The following is a 22588-nucleotide window of genomic DNA, read 5'->3' as shown; positions in this document are numbered from 1 at the left end:
AGAGTATTAACACTGCTTACTTGCTGTCTGATATCGTATCGTGGGATCTTGCAATTAATCCTTAATACATGTAATTCCATTGCAAAAATTGCATACATATTTAAACTATTCACTAATTTTGTCACAGATCATTATGTGTCTGAATTCAATGGGAAAAATTAACAGCAAAATTAGGTTAAGAAAGACGAAGCATGCATATGGTTCATTACGTTCAGGGTCTATGAACAGTGTCTGTACAAATTTCATACTGCTAAAATTTTCTCATATGCGTTTCTGTGTACATTTATCCATTGTAAATTTCCAATAATTAACGCATGTATGCCTGTTCATTTAAATGACTGCAGCAAGAATAATTAACAATCAACACATGCTTTCATTGTGCATAAAACTTTTACTTCATATTTTGTGAAAATCAAAAGAAATGTGTGAAAACTACACTACACTAATCATTGCGCAAAGTGCAGAGACAACTTGAGTTTGTGAACTTGCTTTTCCATAACAGTAAAATATTTTTATAAAACAGGAAATTAATTACAAGTTTATATGCAAACGCCATACACATGTAAAACCCAAGAACTAAGTGCAGTAGGCATGCAGTGGTTACGAGTCATACATTTTTTTTAAAGCTGAACGCATGTATAATTTTATACCCTTTCAATTATTTACTGGTCAACTGATTGCGTCGGATAAAACCGCCAAACCCAGCAAACATGTTGGCGGCTGTCATTTTTTTATGTTCATTAAATTGTGAGAATCTTTTTATCAACCACCTCATTGTCTTCCACTTGGTTGTGTATGCAGTTAAAGAAGAAACACATGTTGGCTTTTGTTTGAACAATGATTGTATACAGAATTAATTGAGAAAATCACAAAGATGACTTACTGGCTTTACTCATGGATCAATATTAAGTAACATATCTGATAATGTTTATTTTGGCATAACACTTCAACAACTTGGTGAAATTGAAAGCTACACCACGATCGTATTATATTAAAATTCATACATGAACACTTCCCCAAAATGATAAACGTTTTACACACTATTTCTCGTACCTAAAAAAAAATGTTCCTGGTATGAGAAAAATATACGTACATGTATTTAAAATTTCAGAAACCATGCCACGATCGTATTATATTTGAATTCCTACACTCTCCCTTCACTATAATGATAATACATTTTTTATACACTATTTCACATACTTTGAACAAAAACTAATTTTTCATGTGCGAATGAATATACAAAATTTCGGGAGCCATGCCACAACTGCATTATATCTGAATTCGCGTATGGCGGGGTTGCACTCTAGTAGCAATTGACAGTACATACTTTGCTTTTTGGAAATGTCCCAGAAAAAGGCCCCATGGAATTCTTGCCCAAAATATTTATCCTGTACAAAGTGCATATGAATGGATGATTGCCCATGAATGACCTGTTCATGTTTGTAACCTGACCAAAAGTAAGCACACCTATGTTGACCCTGTGTACCACTCTGGCCATGTTTTTTTGTGAGAAAAATGTTCAAATGACGCCCACACACATTTAATTTCTAGATGGCCATCCGTGTCTTTGCTGGTGCAAGCATTGGCCAAAGTTGTGGAAGGTGATAAAATGTCAATAAGTAGGCAATGAATATTTATTTTAAAACAATGTACCTTGCCATGAAAACTTTAAGCATTTATGGTAGTAGGCTGAGTTGCAGTGTGAAGTGTTTGACAGTTGTTAGTTATTTTTGATGTTAAAGTCTCCCCATAGCAAGGAAGATTTAATTTATTCTGAGGTTGAAACAAGTAACGAAATTTATGAAATACATAATTTGTCATTTAATACTTATTATTTGTTAGCTTGGAACGAAAAGTAATTCAGAAAACATAGGTATTGATTCTACACTAAAGTTTGATGAGAGCAAGGTCAGGAATGGAAAATTCTGTGGAGCAGCACATAAAAACCAGATATTCAAATATGCTGATGTTTTCACAGGTTTTTTGAGCATGTGATACAGCTTTTATTACAATAATGTAATTGTCCAAGCAAAATATGATAGTACAGTACAGTACAGACCATCGAGTTATGGGGGCCAAAACTTTCAGAGCCAATAATGTTATTGTATTTGTATAGCACTGTTTGTGCATTATGTTCTGTAATTTTCATTTGTCTCTCTAAATTGTTGTATCTTCCCCCAAATTTGTGGGGATGAAGGTGGTGGACACGGTGTTCTGTGCTCTCGAGATGCTATGTGCCACAGCGGAGAAATAAAACATAGAACCATGTTTATTTTCCAAAGAAAAGTAATTGAATTAAAAATGTACCTAGACAATGCATCAAATTACTGAACTGAGCTGAGTCAATGGAACTATGATCATTGTCAAAATCATAATGAAGTATCATTGTTATGTCTCTATGGTCACAAACTCAAGTACCAGAAAAGAAGCAAAATCAACAAGTTTTGTGAAACTTAACAAACAATTTGATTATTAAAGTGGTAAATGATAAATGTGAGAGGAAGTTTTCGTTATCAAGGTTTTTGAAAGTCCTAAATGAATGAAAAATCCATTAAAATTTTAAATAATGGAAATGTACTGGTATTCCAAGAACTCTTGATGTCAAGATGTCATTGTCCAGAATTCCTTAGAATAATTTATAATGGTTCCAGAACAATATTATTCTCCAGATAATGAGCACTTTCTATCACCACTGAACTGTCCAAACAAATGTTTTACCTTGCAAAAACATCTCAGTATAACATAAAGCACATCTGCAGACTTGCATCAGGAACACAAAAAGGGTGAATGACGCCAGAAACAGAAAGAAACTGAATGCTTAATTTTCTCCTTATATACACCATATAAAGCGACTGTACTTCACAATAGACCCCATGTGACAGCATACGCTATTGATTTGATGAACTAGGCATATTCACATGATCTCGCGCAACCAATGGAAAACCACATAATTATTCTCGAAACTTCCATATCCAAGCAGTCGCTGAGGAACCAAGCCATAGGGACCATTTGAAGTCATCTTATTACGATTATTATTACTAATCGTGAACACATACATAAACATCTGTTTATAAATCCTATGCCATACTATGATCAAATCATGTAGGCCAGGCTGTACTATAGATATTCTGTACACATTAAAGCTATGAATAAGAATTATAAAAATTAGATAAAATCATGTACTAGGAGATACAAAAAATGTAGATATGCATCACGCAGATACTTTGATTTACAATGGGGAAATTGAACAAAAAAAAAAAAAATTATTTTCAAGTGGAAAGTAAATAAATTGCAAATTTGATGGAGTAACTTATGTTATTATATTGTTGTATCCATGTTACCATAATGCAATATTTTACACAGCTGGAAAGTATTCATGACACAGTAGATGAACAAGTTAATGGTTACTTGTGTAATTCTGGCTGAGTCCAAAAACAGAAGCAACCAAAATGATGTGAAATGAAGTGAGTTCAATAATACAATTTGAAAATTGAATGGACGATTGTGGTTTGTAATCATTAGTTCTTTCATATTTAAGGCTAGTAACAGTGTAGTTGCAGTGCAAAGAATTCAGTATTTTACAAGGATGTTACATGTGCAGACACTTTTTAGTGACATGATTTTCTCATTGTATCAAACTGTAATGAAAAAAAAAGTTGGGTTTTTTCCCACCAAAAAACATGCACTAAAAATGCATGTAATGCATACCGAAATCAATTACTTAGATTTTCAGAAGGATCCGTGTAAATTATTTGTTTCATATATTAGTTAGCACATAACTATCGTAAAGAGTAATCTGATTGATCAATGGATTAAATTCATCCAATGAATCTTCATGTAATGGCAATGGAAAGAAGCATGCTTGCAAAACATGGCGCCCCGAGTTGTTGAGAGACACTATGACACGAAAAGTTTAGATAAAGGTTTTAAAAAACATATGGTAATAGGAATGGTTGGAGCGAAAAGTTTATGGAAAATTAGTTGGTCTGTTTATAAAAAAAACTGAACACTAGAGGACTGGCATTTTGTGACCTCTGGAAGCATTTGGAACAGCACCTTCAAAAGAAGCTGCATGCGGAAAAATGTAAGCTCAGAAAGCATCTGGAAAAAGTTCAGTTATTTACCATAAGAAGAAAGATGTAGCCCTCAGTCAGAATATGTGCACTCCATGTCGCCAATACAAGCACACAGCTTGGAAGTCAAAAGGCTCTCATTGAGAAGGAAAAGAAGAGAAAACTGCACCTGTTTGTTCATGCGAAGCGTCTGCATGATCAAACTGCTGATTACAGACTTTTTTAAGTGGCGTCCAGATAGCGATGCATGTTTAAGACGAAATGGAAAAAAGCTTCTAGAAAGGTGTTAATAATTAACACATTAGAATAAAAAGTGTATTCAGATTCTTGTCAATAAAAGCTGGAAAGGACACAATTATGTTTATTGGACATCACGTGCCAATTTGAGTATGTCTCATGGCGGGAGATATGATTGCCATCGTCATGTGAAATGGAAAAGAATTTCCAAGAGTTATGTCAAGTTGAGAGATAGCAACAAGTCATAAAGCTGCATAGGGTTTGGAACTAGAATTTGTGCAACTGTACTAGTGGTAAATAAAGTCTACGCATACATTACAAACTTTTCAGTTGAACAAAATGTTTATTGTCAATGCATTAAACTTTATTATGTTTTTTAGCTTTACAATGGCAGTTATTGATATTTTGTTAGACCATACTGAAAACTGGTCAATCTTACAGAAAAAAATCAAATGCCTTACTGAGACAGACTCATAGGGTTGGCAGGTCTGCATCATGTAGCAGACATGTAGCATTATGTCCCACCCAGTCATATTATCCTGACTCCAGGCTGACCAGTCCAGTCCTAACACTAACCTCTTAATGCTGAGTGCTAAGTGAGGCATCTGTTAGTATCATTTTTATAAGTCTTTGATATGACTTGGCTGGGGTTCAAACCTATAACCTCTTGTATCTGAGATGGACACTCTAACCACCTAGGCCACCAGAGCAGTCTGACCTTTTAGTAAATGCTCATCGGTCAGATCAAGTCTTGCATTTAGTGTTAGAAGGCATCATCCTAAGCAGTCATGTTCCGAATGTTTTCCACTCAGCAGTATAAGTGAGTAAATGGACAACAGAACATGACCTCTCATTGATGCCTTTCAATTCAATCAGATTGCTGTGGCACCCTTGTTTTAAGGGTAGCTTTTAAAATACAGCTGTTGAAATCTATACTGTAAACCTGGCTATAAAGAACAGGGACCACAACATTTTGCTGTTTCGGGATAGGTGTATAGAGGAGGTTCATTTGTAAGGGAAATTGATAAAAGAGGTATCGCTTTCCTCAGTGTCTTCTGTATGTAGATTTAACCTTTAATAGGTTTCAAGGGGCCCCGAGTGGCCGAGTGGTCTAAAGCACTCTCTGTTACGGATCACTGCCATCTCACCTCTGTCTGCGTAGGTTCGAGTCTCGGATTCAGCCAATGTGGGTATGTGAGAAAGCTTGCCAATAGCTTCTCGAGGGTCGGTGGTTCTTTCCGTGGATTTCCCGGGTTCTTCCTCCACCATTAATACTGGCCGCCATGTATAGCCTATCGTGTGCTGAAAAATGGCATTAAACCCTACAACAACAACAACAACAACAATAACAGGTTTCATTGTATAAAAATTCTTACCTGGTCCTTTATTTCAGTACAATTTAAAAGCGAGTTCACAAATTTAAAATTTGTTCCTAATCATTTTGATGATTCTGTTGCAGTTCATGAACCGAAGATGTTTGCTGGATACAGAGTGCTTGAATTTTACCGATTACAGAGACAAGCCGCATAAGCTTGTGAACTCAACACCCAGTCATTACCAACAGAAGGAATGTGTGTCAGAGTGCCCACCAAAGTATATTCCTGACAAAAACAACAGCTCTCTTTGTGTTCCATGTACTGGAAAGTGTCCAAAAGGTACTTGTTTTAAAAACAATATGGACTAAAATAACAACTGTCATTTCGTTCTCTGTGCTGTAAATTTTCCAATAGGTACTTGCTTAACATTTTTTAAATTAAAAAATAAAAAATTCAGTTTGAGGAAACTTTGTTTTGCATTCTGAAATATAACTGGTTACTAACTGGGCATGATAGGCATTTGACACCGGGTACCAGTAATTATCCTATGTACTTTTAGTGGTAATTATGTTTTTTTGTAATTGTTCAAACACCAAAAAGTCCCAAAGCATATGATAAGATTGTGCAGTTCTAAAATCCCATCTCCAAAATCACTAAACTTCGCAGAATCTTGAAATTGAAAGATTGTTCCATGCTTTTATATTTTGGCTAAGTTGATCCAAACATCCGCCCATCACAACATAATTAGAACCAGTGTATTACTTGGGGAGCTAGTTCACTTTAAGATGGAACCAAATATATCTGTTTCGTATTTCAAGGCTGTTTGTTTACTAACTGAAGGGGAAACAATTCTCATTTCATAATAAAAGCATAAAAGTATAAATTTTATGAAAGAACATTTTTAAAAAAATAAAAGTTGGCGTGGACAAATTAACTCTTTCACTACTAAGCAACATGATGCACTGGCAGATCTGGGTTTGTGCAGTTTGCATTTGGACTTGTCTTATAAGCTAGTATTTATGTTAGACTTTTAAATTGTACACCATAAGTTAACATATTTCTCTTTATTTTCAGAGTGTTCAGGAAAAATTATAGACAGCATCAACTCTGCTCAACAGTTAAAAGGATGTACTACTATCACTGGGCCACTGGAGATCAGTATCATGGGTGGAAGCAAGTATTTTTACCTTATATTTCTCTTGGCAAGGTCAAACAGATAGTATGCTGAGTAATTGGGCTACAACAATGCTGGGTCTGTGCTAACATACGTTGCCTGAATTTTGAGTTATGTCTGAAGAGTGAAGTTTTTGTTGTTGTTGTTGTTGTGGGGTTTAATGCCATTTTTCAGCACAAGATAGGCTATGCATGGCGGCCAGTATTAATGGTGGAGGAAGAACCCGCGAAAACCCCAGGAAGAACCACCGACCCATGAGAAGCTACTGGCATGCTTTCTCACATATCCACATTGGCAGTGAAGTTTTTGTAATTACACCTGAATTCAGGAGTGAGAACGTTTTGTAATTATATCAGAATTCAAGAGAGAGAACTTTTTTTTTACTTTTGGGTCCATGGCCTGAGATTTAAAAAGAAACTGCTAAATTCAGTCTGAATTTAGAATTCTGATTCTGGTTGGACAGTAATTCGAGATCAGCTATTCAAATGTCAGAATTCTGAGGTATGTAAAAGTTCTTGAGAATTTACTGTAATCTTTGGATATGGGGAGTGGGGTTCAATCCCAGATTGTAGCTAAAGCAAAGCATTTTAGGTTGCTGTGATTTTTCCAGGTTCTTTTGTCTTTCACCTCCGTTCATAAAAGCCTACACACTAAACTGTATATACCTTCCATAAGGCAATCGTTTTATGTTATAATGTTTGTTTGTCATGTCTGTTAGGGCTGTTCCAGTAAAACTTACCTGGGACCCAGGGAAGGCAGTTTTGATGTTGGGTACTCACCCATAGATGCAATTTAGAATTTTCTTATCATTTTAATATGAATTCTTATGGAATCAAAGTACCGTGTGATGTATTTTTTTTTTAAATGCCTTCCCTGGGTACCATATATGTTTAAATGGAACAGCCCTTGGCAGCTTGTTGATGCATGATTTTAATTTTTCACCATCTATATCTAGCAAGCATTGTGGATGCCTTGTACTTGGACTAAGAGAGAACCTTGATACTTTAATGCTCAAAAGCAGAAAGGTCATGGTAACTGTGACTGAATGACAGAAATTGACATATCCACAACAATACTACCTCTCAATTATTAACAGTTTCCACACTGTGTGGATAGCTGTACTGTGACTGAATGACAGAAATTGACATATCCACAACAATACTACTTCTCAATTATTAACAGTTTCCACACTTTGTGGATAGCTGTACTGTGACTGAATGACAGAAATTGACATATCCACAACAATACTACTTCTCAATTATTAACAGTTTCCACACTTTGTGGATAGCTGTACTGTGACTGAATGACAGAAATTGACATATCCACAACAATACTACTTCTCAATTATTAACAGTTTCCACACTGTGTGGATAGCTGTACTGTGACTGAATGACAGAAATTGACATATCCACAACAATACTACCTCTCAATTATTTTAAGTTTCCACACTGTGTGGATAGCTGTACTTGGTGTAAGGAAGAACCTGTCATTTTCAGGCTCCAAAAGCTAAAAGTCTGAATCACTCAGACTGAAAGACAAATCACTTTCACACAGTAACTTGAGGTCTCATCATTTACGTTTTATTGATTTTGGAGTCCAACGGTCAAAGGTCAAGGTCACTAACAGAAAGAAACTTGGTTTATGCACAATACCATTAATTGTGTAAGATCTACCTCCACTAAACTTTATGGATGGTTTGTAGTTGGGCCAAGAAAGGAGGCTATTGATTTTGGGATCAGAAGGTCAAGAATAAAAATGGTTTCTGCACAATAACACAAGTTTCAGAGTTGCTATTAGGATACGTAGTTATAAAAATTCCACTAAATTGAAAACGTCACGCAAATCAATGCAGGCTTAATCATGCAAAGATTCAGAATTTGTTGCAAATTTTCATAAATTGTGCACTTTATTTTCCAAGAAATGAGGAAATGACCCATTTTGCCACTTTAAACTGTTGCTGTTTTGGACCACCATCATAGTTGGTTGAAGAGTGATGGTGGTCAAGGATTGCAAATTTGTTTAAACAATTTGTTTAGTTTCTTCAATGAAATGAATGGGACTAATCACATTTAGTTGAATATGATTAAACATGTTTGTTTCATTAAGGAAATTGCATGCTTTGTTCAGCTGACTTAAGCCTCATGCAGCTTCTAAAAGAAATAAATTAGTAATACATTCAGTTTGGTCTTGATCATGTAACACATACACGCTTATGGACAGTCATTACACGCAGTCCATTGCCATCTTCTTGTGTGTTTGCCAGTCAGAACATTGTTTCCCTTTCCTGTCACATGCTGAATACTGATCTTAGATGTAAATAACAATAATAACAATAATAATAATGTCAAACCGGCCTGAAGCCACTAGTTATTATTGTATCATAATTTCATTTTTGTCACAAGAACATAAATAATTTAAACTGAATGTATTACTTGTTTTGTTTTTGTTCTTTTAGAAGTTGCAGGGAGATCTGAAAATTTAAAAGTGCAAGAATTTTATTGATACTTGAAACATCTGAGTTATTTTCAGTGGCTATCCTTATAGTATGATCTGTTCATTGCACATTTGACAGGATATTTCACCACCAAAACGTTGCCAATTTGGCGGGTGTAACAATGATTACTTCAGAGTTTCTTTTGAGTGAGTCAGAGTTATTCAGTTTGTATTAGAAAGGGATACAGATGCAGGATTGGTGTGGTTGAAGCAGAAAATGAATTATCCTATGAATAATGGTTCTTATGTGTAAACAAAGAGGTACCTTTTCAAAACCAAAACCAAAGATTGATGAATTGATTGAAATTAATCTACTGCAAAACGAGAAAAATTGATGCCCTTATTTTACATTATCTTTCGTGAAGAAAATATTTGAAAGCATGCTGTGCAAGATACTGAATGCTTCATGTATTATTTATAGGCTCTGTTGGTCAAGAGTTGGAAAACAATCTAGCGGAGATAGAGGTTGTCACACATTATATTAGAATCTACCGGTCTCATGCTCTGCTGTCCCTGCACTTCTTCAAAAACCTGCGAGAAATACAAGGAAAAGAACAGTATTCAGGAAGGTGGGTATTAGAATAAGGAAAAAAAAATGTAATCTTTTTTCATTCAGAAAATTATTTGAGTCTGTAGTGTTTGAAGCCAAACCGAGGAAACAAATTGCTATATATGTTTTCAGAAAATAATTGTTTCATCTGGGTTGTTCTAAATAGTTTTTGCACTAATGTAGAATTCTGGATTTACATGTTAGTTGTAATACGATGGCACAATTCTGGCTGTAATGATAAAAGCATGATAGTGGCCTTAATTATGACACAGTACTCTAAAACTTGAAAAAATGTACAACAAAGAATTGCTGGTTTTTTTTAGAAATTCCTTTTTTTGTGGAATAATTTTCAATTTAATTTATTTACAGTAACGAAAATGGTAATGCTCACCAAAATTTTCAAGAATCCCAAGCACACAATATTTTTTGTTTTGTTCAGTCCCCGATAATAACAAGAAAAATAATTTGTTCCTAATAGCATTGTATGTTTATGATTAAATGACACATCAGCACAATATAGACAATATAGCACCAACAAAAAGTTGTTATAAATATGTAAGATACAGATTGTTAAAATTTTGTAAGAAGATGAATTGCTTTCAGGTAAATGTAGAATATATGCACAGTACATCCGCTGTGATATGCAATGGAAGTATAAATTTTTCTTTAGAATGAAATGAGGTTTGTCAGTTTTCTTTGATGAAATATGTATAGTAGCAATAGGTCAAATGTAAGCATACATATATTTTATTTATACCATACACTTAAATTTCCAATGGAGTTAAACTACAGGAAACTATTGACGGGGAGTGAATGCTTCACATCCATTTTCAGTTTGTCCGCTGCAAAACGTTTTTCTGCATATATTTCAGCTATTCCTTATCCTCTTTGCAAATAGATAATTGCCAATTAGTTTTTCTTGATCATTTGTTTTCATTCATATTGGTTAAATAAATTAAATGCATAATTTACAATTTAAACATGAAAGGGGCTAAAGTAAAGAAAGAGTGCTCCAAACATTGAACATGATTGTTTTAACTTGTATCTCTTTATCTTTTCTCTCACTGATGGTCGGTTTATTTGTAAGTTTTACCATCGTAGGGTGCATGGCGCAGGTCAGCTATGCTTATATTTCATGCACTTTAAGTTATGGTTGATAAAGAGAGAGGGTATACACCCCACAATATTGGTACATCAAATATCTTCATATCAGCACTTTAAAAGCCATTTTGTTTTCAATGTCTGTGGTACAAGTAAAAATATTTACTCTTGTAAGATAAATAAGACAAGAAAACTCGTCAAGTGGCATACAAAATGTTCTGTATTTGCATGCTTATAAGTCGAGTCAAACTGCAAAGAACAAAAATCCTGATCTGCTGTAGCTTTATGTGCAAGTAGATCCGAGTCTATATTGGTAGTTCTACCGGTTACTCCTAACAAACAGCACAGACCCAGATCTGCTGGCACATTATGTAGTGGCAGATCTGGGTCCACGCAGTTTGCAGATGGACTCTTGTTATAAGCAGATATATACACTTAAAGTAAATAGGAGAAATCCTTCTGATATTATTTTTAATTAAATCACTTTTTTTTTTACAGTGTCCTAAGATTTTGTGGATGATACAGCATCAAAATGCTTTTTAATTGAATTCACATCAAAACTCAAAGGTAAAAGTATATACACTTGACAAGAATGGACAGGATTGTGTTCTTTCATTTGTATACTGTTTACTTTCAGATATGCTCTGGCTGTGTTTGAAAACTCAAACCTGCAAGAACTTTTCACAGAGGAAGTCACCAAGAATCTGGTTTTGCTAAATGGGAGCGTATGGTTCCACTACAACAGCAAACTTTGTATTAAGATCATCAAAATGCTTTTGGAACCCCTCAATCTTCTTAACAAAACTACTGATATGGACGTGTCACCCTCTACAAATGGAGATCGGATGACATGTAAGACAAATTTTATCTGTTGTAAAAATGAATACTAACTATTAGTCTTCATTGACTCAGTTTGGAAAATCTGTCATCAGGATACTGTAGTATCATCAATTTTTGTGGGGGACCAATTTTCGTTGTTGCCCCAAACCACAAATTTAAATCCCCAACGAAAAATGAGCCACATAGGATGATGACCCCCCCCCAGCCCCATTCCCCAGTTTTCTTACAGTGTATCATTCCTAGAGATAACACAGCTACTAGTATTTGATAAATCAAGGTCAGTACTGTTTTCTGGTAATTATATATTAGCTTTACATGTGTTTGTTTTATTTTTTTATTTTAATCTTTTGAAACCAGAATTATAAATCATTTTATATTGTTTCAGTGCACATGTGCGATAAGGTATCCGATAGCTGTAATTTTACACTCACTGCCTTAAATCGCTATGTGAGGTAAGTAAAGATAGAGAGAAAATGTAGGAAGAAGCATAAGGTATTCAAACTAGTAATACTGAAAATGAAAGAAATAAAAATACAAAATAAGAGTATATGAAAATTAAATTTAATTCTTATTCAAATCGATCCTTCATTTGAGTACAACTGTTGTTGAAACGTTTAAATCCTTCTGAAAGCACATTTCACTTTATCCATGCTTTTTTAATCCAAAAGAACAACAATCCTGTAACTATTTCTTGAAACACTATTATTAATGAAACACTATGTATATACACTAATTACAGCAGAGTATTAAAGCTCACACTTAACAGATTTTTGGACAAAGCCACTGTATCAACATCGTGTCAATCAAGTCTCATGGTACTCACAAATGCTTCTCGGGTAAATAATCCCCAAATTGCTGAATTAAACAAGTCCAGCTTTCTCAAAACTACTGATAATTAGGTCTGATCTTTCACTTATTGTCATGTGAGCTGCAATTATCCATTCAGTGTGAATTGGCTTGATTAATGAGGTTGCAGGGTTTACTAATACTATGCACTAATCATCACCAGTAACATCTTTTTCCGTAATGGCGCCCATGACCTGTTTAGCATACCACTTGTGGAAGTGTGACTTGAATTCTTCTTTGTACTCTTTCTTTACTGTCAAGTCTAGTGGTTGAAGTCGTTCTGTACAAGAGGCAGGCACAAACATTAGCTGCCTGGTAAGCAAGCGCCTGCGCCGTGTTCTCAGCTTCTGACGGTTTAGGAAGTCTAGGAACCGAGGGGGGGGTCTAAGTTGAATTTTACTACTCTTAAGCCACTGTGTTAACACCATGATTGTCAGAAAGTACTGATAGTGAAACTTGATGGACAGTGGTTTAAGTAAGAGATCATTCATATGTACTTCAGTAACTGAATGGCCTAGTGTTGTTGGCTGCGTCGGCTTCCTTTGATGTTGATCACTTGAACGAAAACATGGTGAAAGTGATTAATCTGGACAGGTGTTTTGTTTGTGCTTATAGAGATGGAAGTATTGTTTTAGTATTGTTGGCTGCATTGGCTACGACTGATGTTATTTCACTTGGTCAAAAACACTGTGTAATTATTGAACTTGCCAGGTCTTTGATTTGTGCTCATACAGGTGGTAGTATTGTTTTAAACATTAAATTGACAGCCGTTTGCGTTGGCATAGTTTTATTCTTTTGTATTCTTTATTTTGGGTATCTGTAGAGGTTGAACCATGAAATTAAATACCTACTAATATGCAAACTTTAACAGGCAAAATCACAAATTTAAGTACCCACAAAAATGGCTTTTAAAAAAAATACAAAACCATGAAAATTGAGCCCAATGAAAATAAATGATACGACGGTATTTGATTTTAATATGCAAAGTTACATTTTATGGGGGAGGACATGAGTCAGTACAAATGAACAATCTGTATAACTGGCATTCTACTACATTTACATGTATATAGTTAGGCCATGAGGTAATTTAAATACCTCTAAAGTAAAAATGTGCTCATAGATCATGAACATACTGTCATCCATGTATATATAGACACACACACACACGAACAAATAACAGAAGTAACTACACTATAACATATTTCATTATATAATGAATTCTGATGTAACACTATTATAGCCAAGTCCTAAAAATGTGTGTATTTTTTTAGAGAAAAAATTTTAAAATTTTTTAAAGCTTGAAAACTGTGTGAAAAGGTAATTATCATTTTAGGGAAGAGATTGTAAATGAATTTCATATTTCTTGAAGAAGTGCAAAGCTTTGTTTCAAAATAAACTTGATTTAATACTTTGGCAAGATGTGACACATTCCTGAAGAAAAAAAATTGTCTTGTGATTGCATCTTTCTTGACCTGAAAATTAGGTCCAGAGTTCCTATAAATGTTTGGTCCGTCTCTGACCTTTCTTTGGTTTGATTGGTCAGTCTCTGTCCTTTCTTTGGTTTGATTGGTCAGTCTCTGTCCTTTCTTTGGTTTGATTGGTCAGTCTCTGTTCTTTCTTTGGTTTGAAAGAAATAAGCTCGTTAAGAAGCTGATTAATTTAAGTCTGATATATGAGGAATAAAAGCCAGTAAGTCTTGTCCGTTTTTCTTCTGTTCGTCCTGTGCAATTTTTGCTCAAGGGAAAGAAAAGCTTCTCATCTAAATTTATAATCAATTAATTTCCATAGTTGCTAATCTTCAGTGTTAGCTTAAGGTTGTTACTATTTGGCAATGATATATAAAATAACACACCCACCCAACAAAAACGAGAAAGCTGCCAGCATGCACGTGGCTTTGTGGTATTATCAGGGACTAGTCAATACTATTCTGCATTTCCTGTAAAAGTGACCCCTGTTATGTAACAGTTATTCTTGCCGTAGTTATAATAAATAGAGGTCAGAATGTTAATTAATATTTACAGAGGATAGTGGGATACAGAAACAAGCAGTTAGAAGCATCAGGCAGGATTAAGTCTGGAGTTAAACAAATGCAGTTAGTTTCAAAATTCAATATTTAGTGTTCACAAGTCGAGCAAACAATGTGGTGGTCTAAAAAAAATCTACTTAACCAAATTTATAAATCAGTTAATTTACCTACCATTTTATGGGAAAATAATAGAATATCGATGCCTGGTCTATCATCCATCATAAATAACACTGAAACAATTTCATGGACCAAATTGTCAACAGTTTTGGTCACTGCCACCCACTACCATCTTAACCATTTTTATTTTCTGGCTTCAAATCATTCACATAGTTAGGTATTATGGACCCCAACCATTGTGTTGTAGCATGGCCACTATACATATATATTGCATCAGTGTTTCCCTTTATGCACATTTGTGGTCAGGGTTGCGTGCTGGAGAAAACTGATGTACACATTTTGTTGCCATGCGTTTTTTTTTTTTTAATGCAAAGGATTCGCATAATGCAGTAAGGATATATTTAATATCCAATGCGTTGGATGAGGGATGGCATCATTTATACTTTGAGCATAGGCATTGACTGGTTCCCAGATTTGTATGCTCCCTCCGCTATTCATGTAGCGGGGTGCAATGCAGTGAGCATACGAAACAGGCAACTAGGCTAGCATCGGCTATGTTTTGATGAAGTAACTTCCCCTAATCTTATAAGCTCTCATGCAATTTCCGTCGAGCTTAGCAAGATGTTATCAGATGTTTAACCTCAATGCTTGTTGCACTAGAAAGTGATCTCCAGATTAAAACAGCATGCACTAAGAATCATTAGCAAAGAAAATGAAAGAAGCAGAACACAAAAGAGTAACTGTGGATCTAACTTTAATGAAAAATGGAGAAAAAAATTCCCCTGACTGGAATATGGCACATCCATTAGGATTACTGGTGTGACTTCTGATCACGTGATTATGAAGTCTGCAAAAGTGAATATTCCTTTGGTGACAGGGTTTAAGAAATTTAAAAAATCTGCCCTCATTCACCACAAGATATCTGGAGAACACATTATCATCCAAGACATTCTTTCACAACAAAGAAATCATTAAACTTGCAGAGACAAATGCGTTATTTGGATTACAAAGTCAGGTGGTCATTGCAGATTTTGTTTGTTTTTAACTTTGCTGCAATAAAAGTAAGATCTTAAGGTGTAAGTGTAACTATTTAGAAAGAAGATGAATCATTAGCCTCTTTGATATTTGGATAAATGTGTTCTGGGACAAAGTACAATGAAACAGATGATAGTACACATTTTATGACAGGCAAGAAATTAACTGCCATTTGGTTAAAAAGATTTATTTGGCTTTTTGTATTGGCTTATATGTAATGTGTTGGTCTATAAAATGGCTACAAAAAGATGTACGACTTTAAAAGAAAAATGAACTAATAAAATTATTCTTTAAATGGACAATGCATTTGTTTGTTAATTGTGCACGTTAGTTTGTTTGTGTGTTTATTGACAAAGATAGTATGTTGTACAAGTTGCAGTATCCTATTTCAAGCTGAAAAAGTACAGGTCAGATGAAAATTTGTCAGTACATTTTTGACCCCCACATTTTTTATTTGACCCCCAGTTCTGACACCAAGGTTTTTCTTTTTTTTTACCCTCAATTTTACTCCCCTGGGGGATACACTGATTGCATGACCTGGCAGTCATGATGAGATAAGAGACTTAATTAAAATACAAAATTTAACCATATTCTGTGACACTTAAAATCTAGGTCACACTGATCAACTTTTAGTTTAAGTCTCCAGAGCAACACATATACAGAGCTGTACTATCAAACAGCCAAAAGTACACAAGAAACTGACCTGAATGCAAAAATTAAACAAAATGTGACATCTAGATGGAAAGCTGGGCAAAGTTAACACTCTATACTTTTCTGAATTTGTGGCAGGACTTTAAAATGAAGTACAGATCAAATGGATGCCAATCCTTCATGGCCACCATTACTAAAAATCAGAAAACCTTTAAACAGCTAATCAGAAACTGCTTTTCTGAATCTAACCATATGAGACAAAGCATTGAGGCATAAAGGTTTATCAAATTTGATAAAATGATACCATTCAGTCATCAAATATGGCAACCATTGCTAAAAATAGAAAAACCTGTTAATGACTTTCTAAAAACTACTCGGGAGAATTGTCAAAAGCAGTCTTAAGGGCTTTCAGGTTTGTACAGGGGATGCCAATCAGTTGTGGCCAACATTATAAAAAATAGAAAATCTATTAAATGACTTTCTCTCAGTAAACAGTGAACAACATTTTGCACAATTGTTGCCAATCTGTCTTCAAACAGCTGCTGTTAATAAAAGCTGTAAAACCTGTAATAACTTCCTCTAAAAGACCACTGAACCAAATTTCTATTAAAAAGACACTCAGCAGAACTGAAAATTGACAGAAAGTATGCAAACTTTGAGAGCTCTGAAATGACAAATGATAGCAACCTGCATCACATATTGCCACCAGATAGAATTTGACTGATTTGGAAAGCATCATGATGCAGAGACCTTCTTTGTTGGACAGGTGTTGTTGATGGTCCATCAGAAAGGGATGTCAGTTGAGAACTAAAGAAACCATGAAACTTTTGTATAAATAGAAGGTGGATAAAGATAGAAAACTCAAGAAACCTTGAAACACTTTTTTTTCCACACAGATGATATCTTCAGGCAAGCATTTTTTATTTTATTTTGGTGAAATATTTTGAAATTTTATACAAACTGGCTTCAGACTATACAAATATATTTTCAGGTCAGATGCAGATACTGAATTTAACTGTCCTTACTCCATTACCCCAGTTTGCAATGTTGCACTGGACACCATATCGCACTGCAGATGAACGACAGTTGATCAGCTACACCATCAATTACAAGGAAGCGTAAGTTAATGTTACTATTTATCATATTTTCTTGCATGTAATGCCCATCCAGATGATTACTACAGTAGTCAGTTACTGTAAGGTACCTCATTAAAACTTGTACGATCATGATCCAATTATTCAGGATAAACTTCAGTTTTTGCTTGCATTGTAAACCAGTATAAGGTCACCTTTCCCATATTACTGTGCATTTTTATGCCCACCCAGAACAGCAGCACACAGGGAGGAACAGCAGACCTGCAAACCGTTATGGTTTGACCACAGGTCTTATTGAAATGATTCTTAAAATACGGACTTATGGAATAACATATGAAAAATATGGAAATGTTGTTGTATAATCCATATACTGGCTCTTCCTTGTTTAATCGACGTCCTGGTTTTCATATTAGAATCAGTGTAGTTGGTCAAGTTTAGATAGTGCAGAAGATTAAGAAGGAACATTCAGAATTTGGGGGGGTGGGGCAGGAAGGCCAACAATTATGTCTGTTGGACATCATGTGTTGATCTAAGTATGTCTTATGGCAGGAGAGATGATTGCTGCCAACATTTGAAATTTAAAAAGGCTGGGATTAGATAGAGATGACGACGCAAGAAGCCGTTAAGCTCCATATCATTTGGAACTGTGTCATGTGAAACTGTACTGGTGGTAGTTTTGAACATAATGTTTACCACTGCGCATGAGTCTCCAACTGTACTTGTAAAAAGTTAAACACATGCTTTCCTACTTGACAATAGAAGTAGGTGATATTTTTTTGTGCTTTAGTAAAAATTGATGTGACCTGTGGACAAATTTTGACGGTCTTATTGAGTAGGTCTCGTTAGAGTTGGCAGGTTTGCACAATTTCAGAGTGACTTCTTACCTTTCATACTGTCCTTAGGTATATATAGCACAAGCATTTTTAGCCTTTCTTCATAGATCATTGGTTGGATTGTATATGTGGTAATCTTCATTGTTGATTTCAACACCTAGGTATGATGTATTGTTACTGGATTTGAGTTTCATTTGGAGTCATCGGAATGTGGCAATATTAGTACAGTGTCACTGAGTCCACCTAGAAGTTTAAATTGTTTCCTGCTTGTGGGTAGATTCAGATTGCAGAACATTTCAAGATTGGAGTTATTGGGGTTGAACTTACAGGAATTGCAGAACTCATGCAGACATAGGTGTGATGGCAATGATCCATGACGGTGAGTGCTTTAGACCACTCGGCCACTCAGGGCCCCCAACCTGAATACATGATCATATTAACGTGGGGATTATACTACAGGACTTCTCATGATATCTAGTTTGTCCTTGATGACAATGGTGCTGATTTTGCAACTAATAATATATATATATATATATATATATATATATATATATATATATATATATATATATATATATATATATATATAAATAATGCTTCATTGTTGTTTGTCATGAAGTGACTTGTATGTATATACATATGAACCACTTCATGACAATCAACAATGTGGCATAAAAGTTACATTTTGAGATTTTCATATTTTTAGATAGTTAAGACTTGTATCTTTCAAACTGGTTATATTTTAGCACTCTGTGTAGAATGTGCAGTCTGTAGTCTCTGCAAGAAGACCACTGTATGAAGATTGGTTGTTATTATTGTTGCAAAATTGATACAGATGAGAAAATTTAAAACTTCTCCAGAATGTTCAATCATACTGACGTGGGTTTTTCATGAATAGACTTATTATGGCATTTAGTTGGTTCAGAATGAAACTGCTGCTGATCTTGCATCATCCAGTATGGCTACCATGGTTGCCATCTTTAAAATGTTGTTATCACTCAGTAATATCAAGGATGGTTTCAACAAATGAAGCATCGAAATAGAGGACCATAGGATGCACCATAGGGACTTGTGTCTGAGACTAGAATTATAAAGACAACTTGAAAGGATTTGGGTGGCCAGATATGTCGGTGAGAAATATATTGTCTGCAACAATCCACTTAACAGGTGGGTGCTTCAGGAATTTGATAATCCAAGTAAGCACCACTGTAAGTAGATGCAAATCATCAATCGAAGATTGTGCAGACAGATCCGAGTCTTACCTGAGTACTAATGATCATTGTTCACCCATATCTAATGGTGCATTATGGGTATATGTTTTTGGCATTTGGTGTATAGTTTACATCAGTAGATATGATATATAATATGCATGGTTTTGGTTAATAATTACATCAGCATTTGATGCATTGTTGTCAGGGCTTTACAAATCCACATGCCTGATACAGGAGAAGCTTTAATTCATCTTGGGTAAGCTCAGGTGTGCAAGATACTCTTCCACAAGAAGTCCAAAATCGAGAGGTTGTGTTCAGTTCACAATGGTTTATGTTCTGTTCAGTTCTATACCCAACAGTCTTACCACATTACATTTAGCAGTAGTTCTATTTTGCATTTGTATGCATTCTTAAAATAAACAACTGCCTGCAGTTTCTTAATCAATCGTTCCTTTATTTTCACAATATATAGTCAGTCATTTCCTCACTGTATCACTCTCACATTTTCTCTTGCAAACATGATTATGTGAATATACTATCTGCAGCAAGCTTTGACAAATAGAAAATATATTTTTACTTGTCAGTTATATTTTAATCATAATATTTGTACATATATGGGATTCACTGACTGTAAGGTCCTAACCTACTCCTATACAGTTTGTGAACTCTGAATGTGCCAAGATTGCCTACGCAGAGCAGTCTGCTTGTCAGAGAGGTTTTCTTTAATGCATGTATCTGATTTCAAGATCACCAACTGATAATGAGTAATACTGTAACTTGATTTCTTTGATGGTGTGTTTGAAGATAAAAGACATTCATCTCTAACAATAAGCCACACGTTTATCATGCTCCAACCTCCATACCATGGGTATTATCAGTTCTTTGATTTTAAATTGATACAGTATTAAGCATCATTCTTGTCTTTCATTTAATTTGAGAACTCTTTGCTTTCAGGCCAGAGAGAAACGTCGCAATCTATCAGGGCCGAGATGCCTGTTCATCAGACCTGTAAGTGGTACATTGTTAGCTCCATGCATAATCGTCTTGAATATCTTGATATAGTCCATCTGTCTGATTCTGTAATTCTTTCACATCCAAAACTACTGACTTGGAATATTCTGGGATCTTTGGGGGATAGTCAGAAGTCAGATGTACCAAAATTTTAATTACAGTGAGATTTAAGAAAAATGTTCTGCCAAACCTTATAATCTTGTACACAATAAATATCGCAAGCTAACCTGAAGCTTCGTCCTCATACTAAAGATTTCGTCAACAGGCTGATTACTGACTGTGTACGAGTTTTCAGAGTTAAAACATATCAGATACGAATATTACTGCACAGTTAAAATTTCACCAAAACATTCTGCCAAATTAGGTTGAAACGCTTTGGTTCTCTGGATAATAGGCATCATAATCTCTTCTTTAAATTTAGTTATACATCTCTGTTGGTCTGATGTCTTTCTTTATTCTACTTTTTGTCTTTTGTTAGCTTATTTTCCCATCATTGAAATATGTAGGAGTCAGAATTTCTCTTGGCTTTTGTACTTGGAGTTTGTTTTATGGATGTAAATTGTTCCTTTCTTTGATGAAGAGCTTGCTTAGCTGAAAACATTGGGAAACGTTTGTATTTGCACTGTTCTAAATTTTTGTGTCACATTTATGTTACAGATGGAGAACTGTTGAAGAAAAGCCCAGTCTAGGAGATCCTAATAATCCAAATAACACTGTCTTCATGACATCCATACTCCCCAGTCTGAAGTCATGGACACAATATGCTGTTTATGTCCAAACCCTGACCATCTCTAATGCACAGGAGGGAGGCATCACCCCTCTCGTGTACTTCATGACATTGCCAGATAGTAAGATAAACTTTCCTTCATCACCCCATTTCATTTAAACATCCCCATATACAGTAATGAAAGGTACAATGGAACCCCACTATAACTCGATAATTGGGGTCCAAAAAATTAGCTCACATTAATAGCGGGGATTGCATTAATGCAGGGTTTTACAGTGTTTTACTTTTTTCAGAGAACAACTCATTGGCACATATATGTGTATTTATGTCTAATGTATATGATAAATAGGGTATCAATGCCGTTTACTATCATGCTGTCATGGCATGCAGTTCATCCGTAATGCATGTAATTCCATTGAAAAATTGCACACAGATCTACAGTATTCACTAATTTTGTCCCCGATCATTGTGTCCGAATGCAGTGTCTGACGTATAGCATGAACAGAGAATTAACACCATTTACTTGCTGTCTGATATCGTACTTTTGGGGCTTGCAATTAATCCATAATACATATGATTCCATTGCAAAAATTGCATACATATTTAAACTATTCAATAATTTTGTCACAGATTTATTATGGTCTGAATTCAGTGGGAAAAATTAACAGCAACATTAGGTTAAGAAAGATGAAGTTTGTGTCCGTTTCATTACATTCCAGGAACTATGAAAAGTGTCTGTACAAATTTCATACTGCTAAAATTTTCTCGTATGTGTTTCTGTGTACATTTATCCATTGTAAATTTCCAATAATTAACGCTTGTATGCCTGTTCATTTGAATGACTGCAGCAAGAATAATTAACAGTCAACACGTGCTTTCATCATGCATGAAACTTTTATTTCATATTTTGTGAAAGAAATGTGTGAAAACTACTATACTAATCATTGCGCAAAGTGCAGAGAACAATTTGCGTTTGTGAACTTGTTTTTCCATAACAGTAAAATATTTTTATAAAACATAGGAAATTAATTACGAGTTTATAAGCAAACGCCATACACATGTAAAACCCAAGAACTAAGTGCAGTAGGCATGCAGTGGTTATGAGTCATACATTTTTTTAAAGCTGAATGCATGTATAATTTTATACCCTTTGAATTATTTACTGGTCAACTAATTGCGTCTAATTACACTGCCAAGTCCAGCAAACATGTTGGCAGCTTTTGTTTTTTTGTGTTCATTAAATTGTGAGAATC

General features: G+C 34.9%; 1 protein-coding gene across 1 annotated transcript in view; it reads left to right on the top strand.

Moving 5' to 3' along the window:
• The window catches only part of LOC149801439 (insulin-like peptide receptor), a 184381-nt gene that overhangs the window by 107784 nt on the left and 54009 nt on the right, over positions 1-22588 (top strand). Inside the window, exons 4-10 of the mRNA XM_089955571.1 lie at positions 5770-5965; positions 6701-6799; positions 9715-9862; positions 11582-11796; positions 17451-17577; positions 20552-20605; positions 21266-21456. Coding sequence (XP_089811697.1) covers positions 5770-5965; positions 6701-6799; positions 9715-9862; positions 11582-11796; positions 17451-17577; positions 20552-20605; positions 21266-21456 — 1030 coding nt within the window. The remainder of the gene's footprint in view (positions 1-5769; positions 5966-6700; positions 6800-9714; positions 9863-11581; positions 11797-17450; positions 17578-20551; positions 20606-21265; positions 21457-22588) is intronic.

Source organism: Sinohyriopsis cumingii, chromosome 4 (genome assembly GCF_028554795.1).
Source record: "Sinohyriopsis cumingii isolate HCF-2022 chromosome 4, ASM2855479v2, whole genome shotgun sequence".
Classification (NCBI taxonomy): domain Eukaryota; kingdom Metazoa; phylum Mollusca; class Bivalvia; order Unionida; family Unionidae; genus Sinohyriopsis; species Sinohyriopsis cumingii.
Note: the sequence above shows the minus strand (reverse complement) of the source record. Positions and strands in the feature narration are given on the sequence as shown.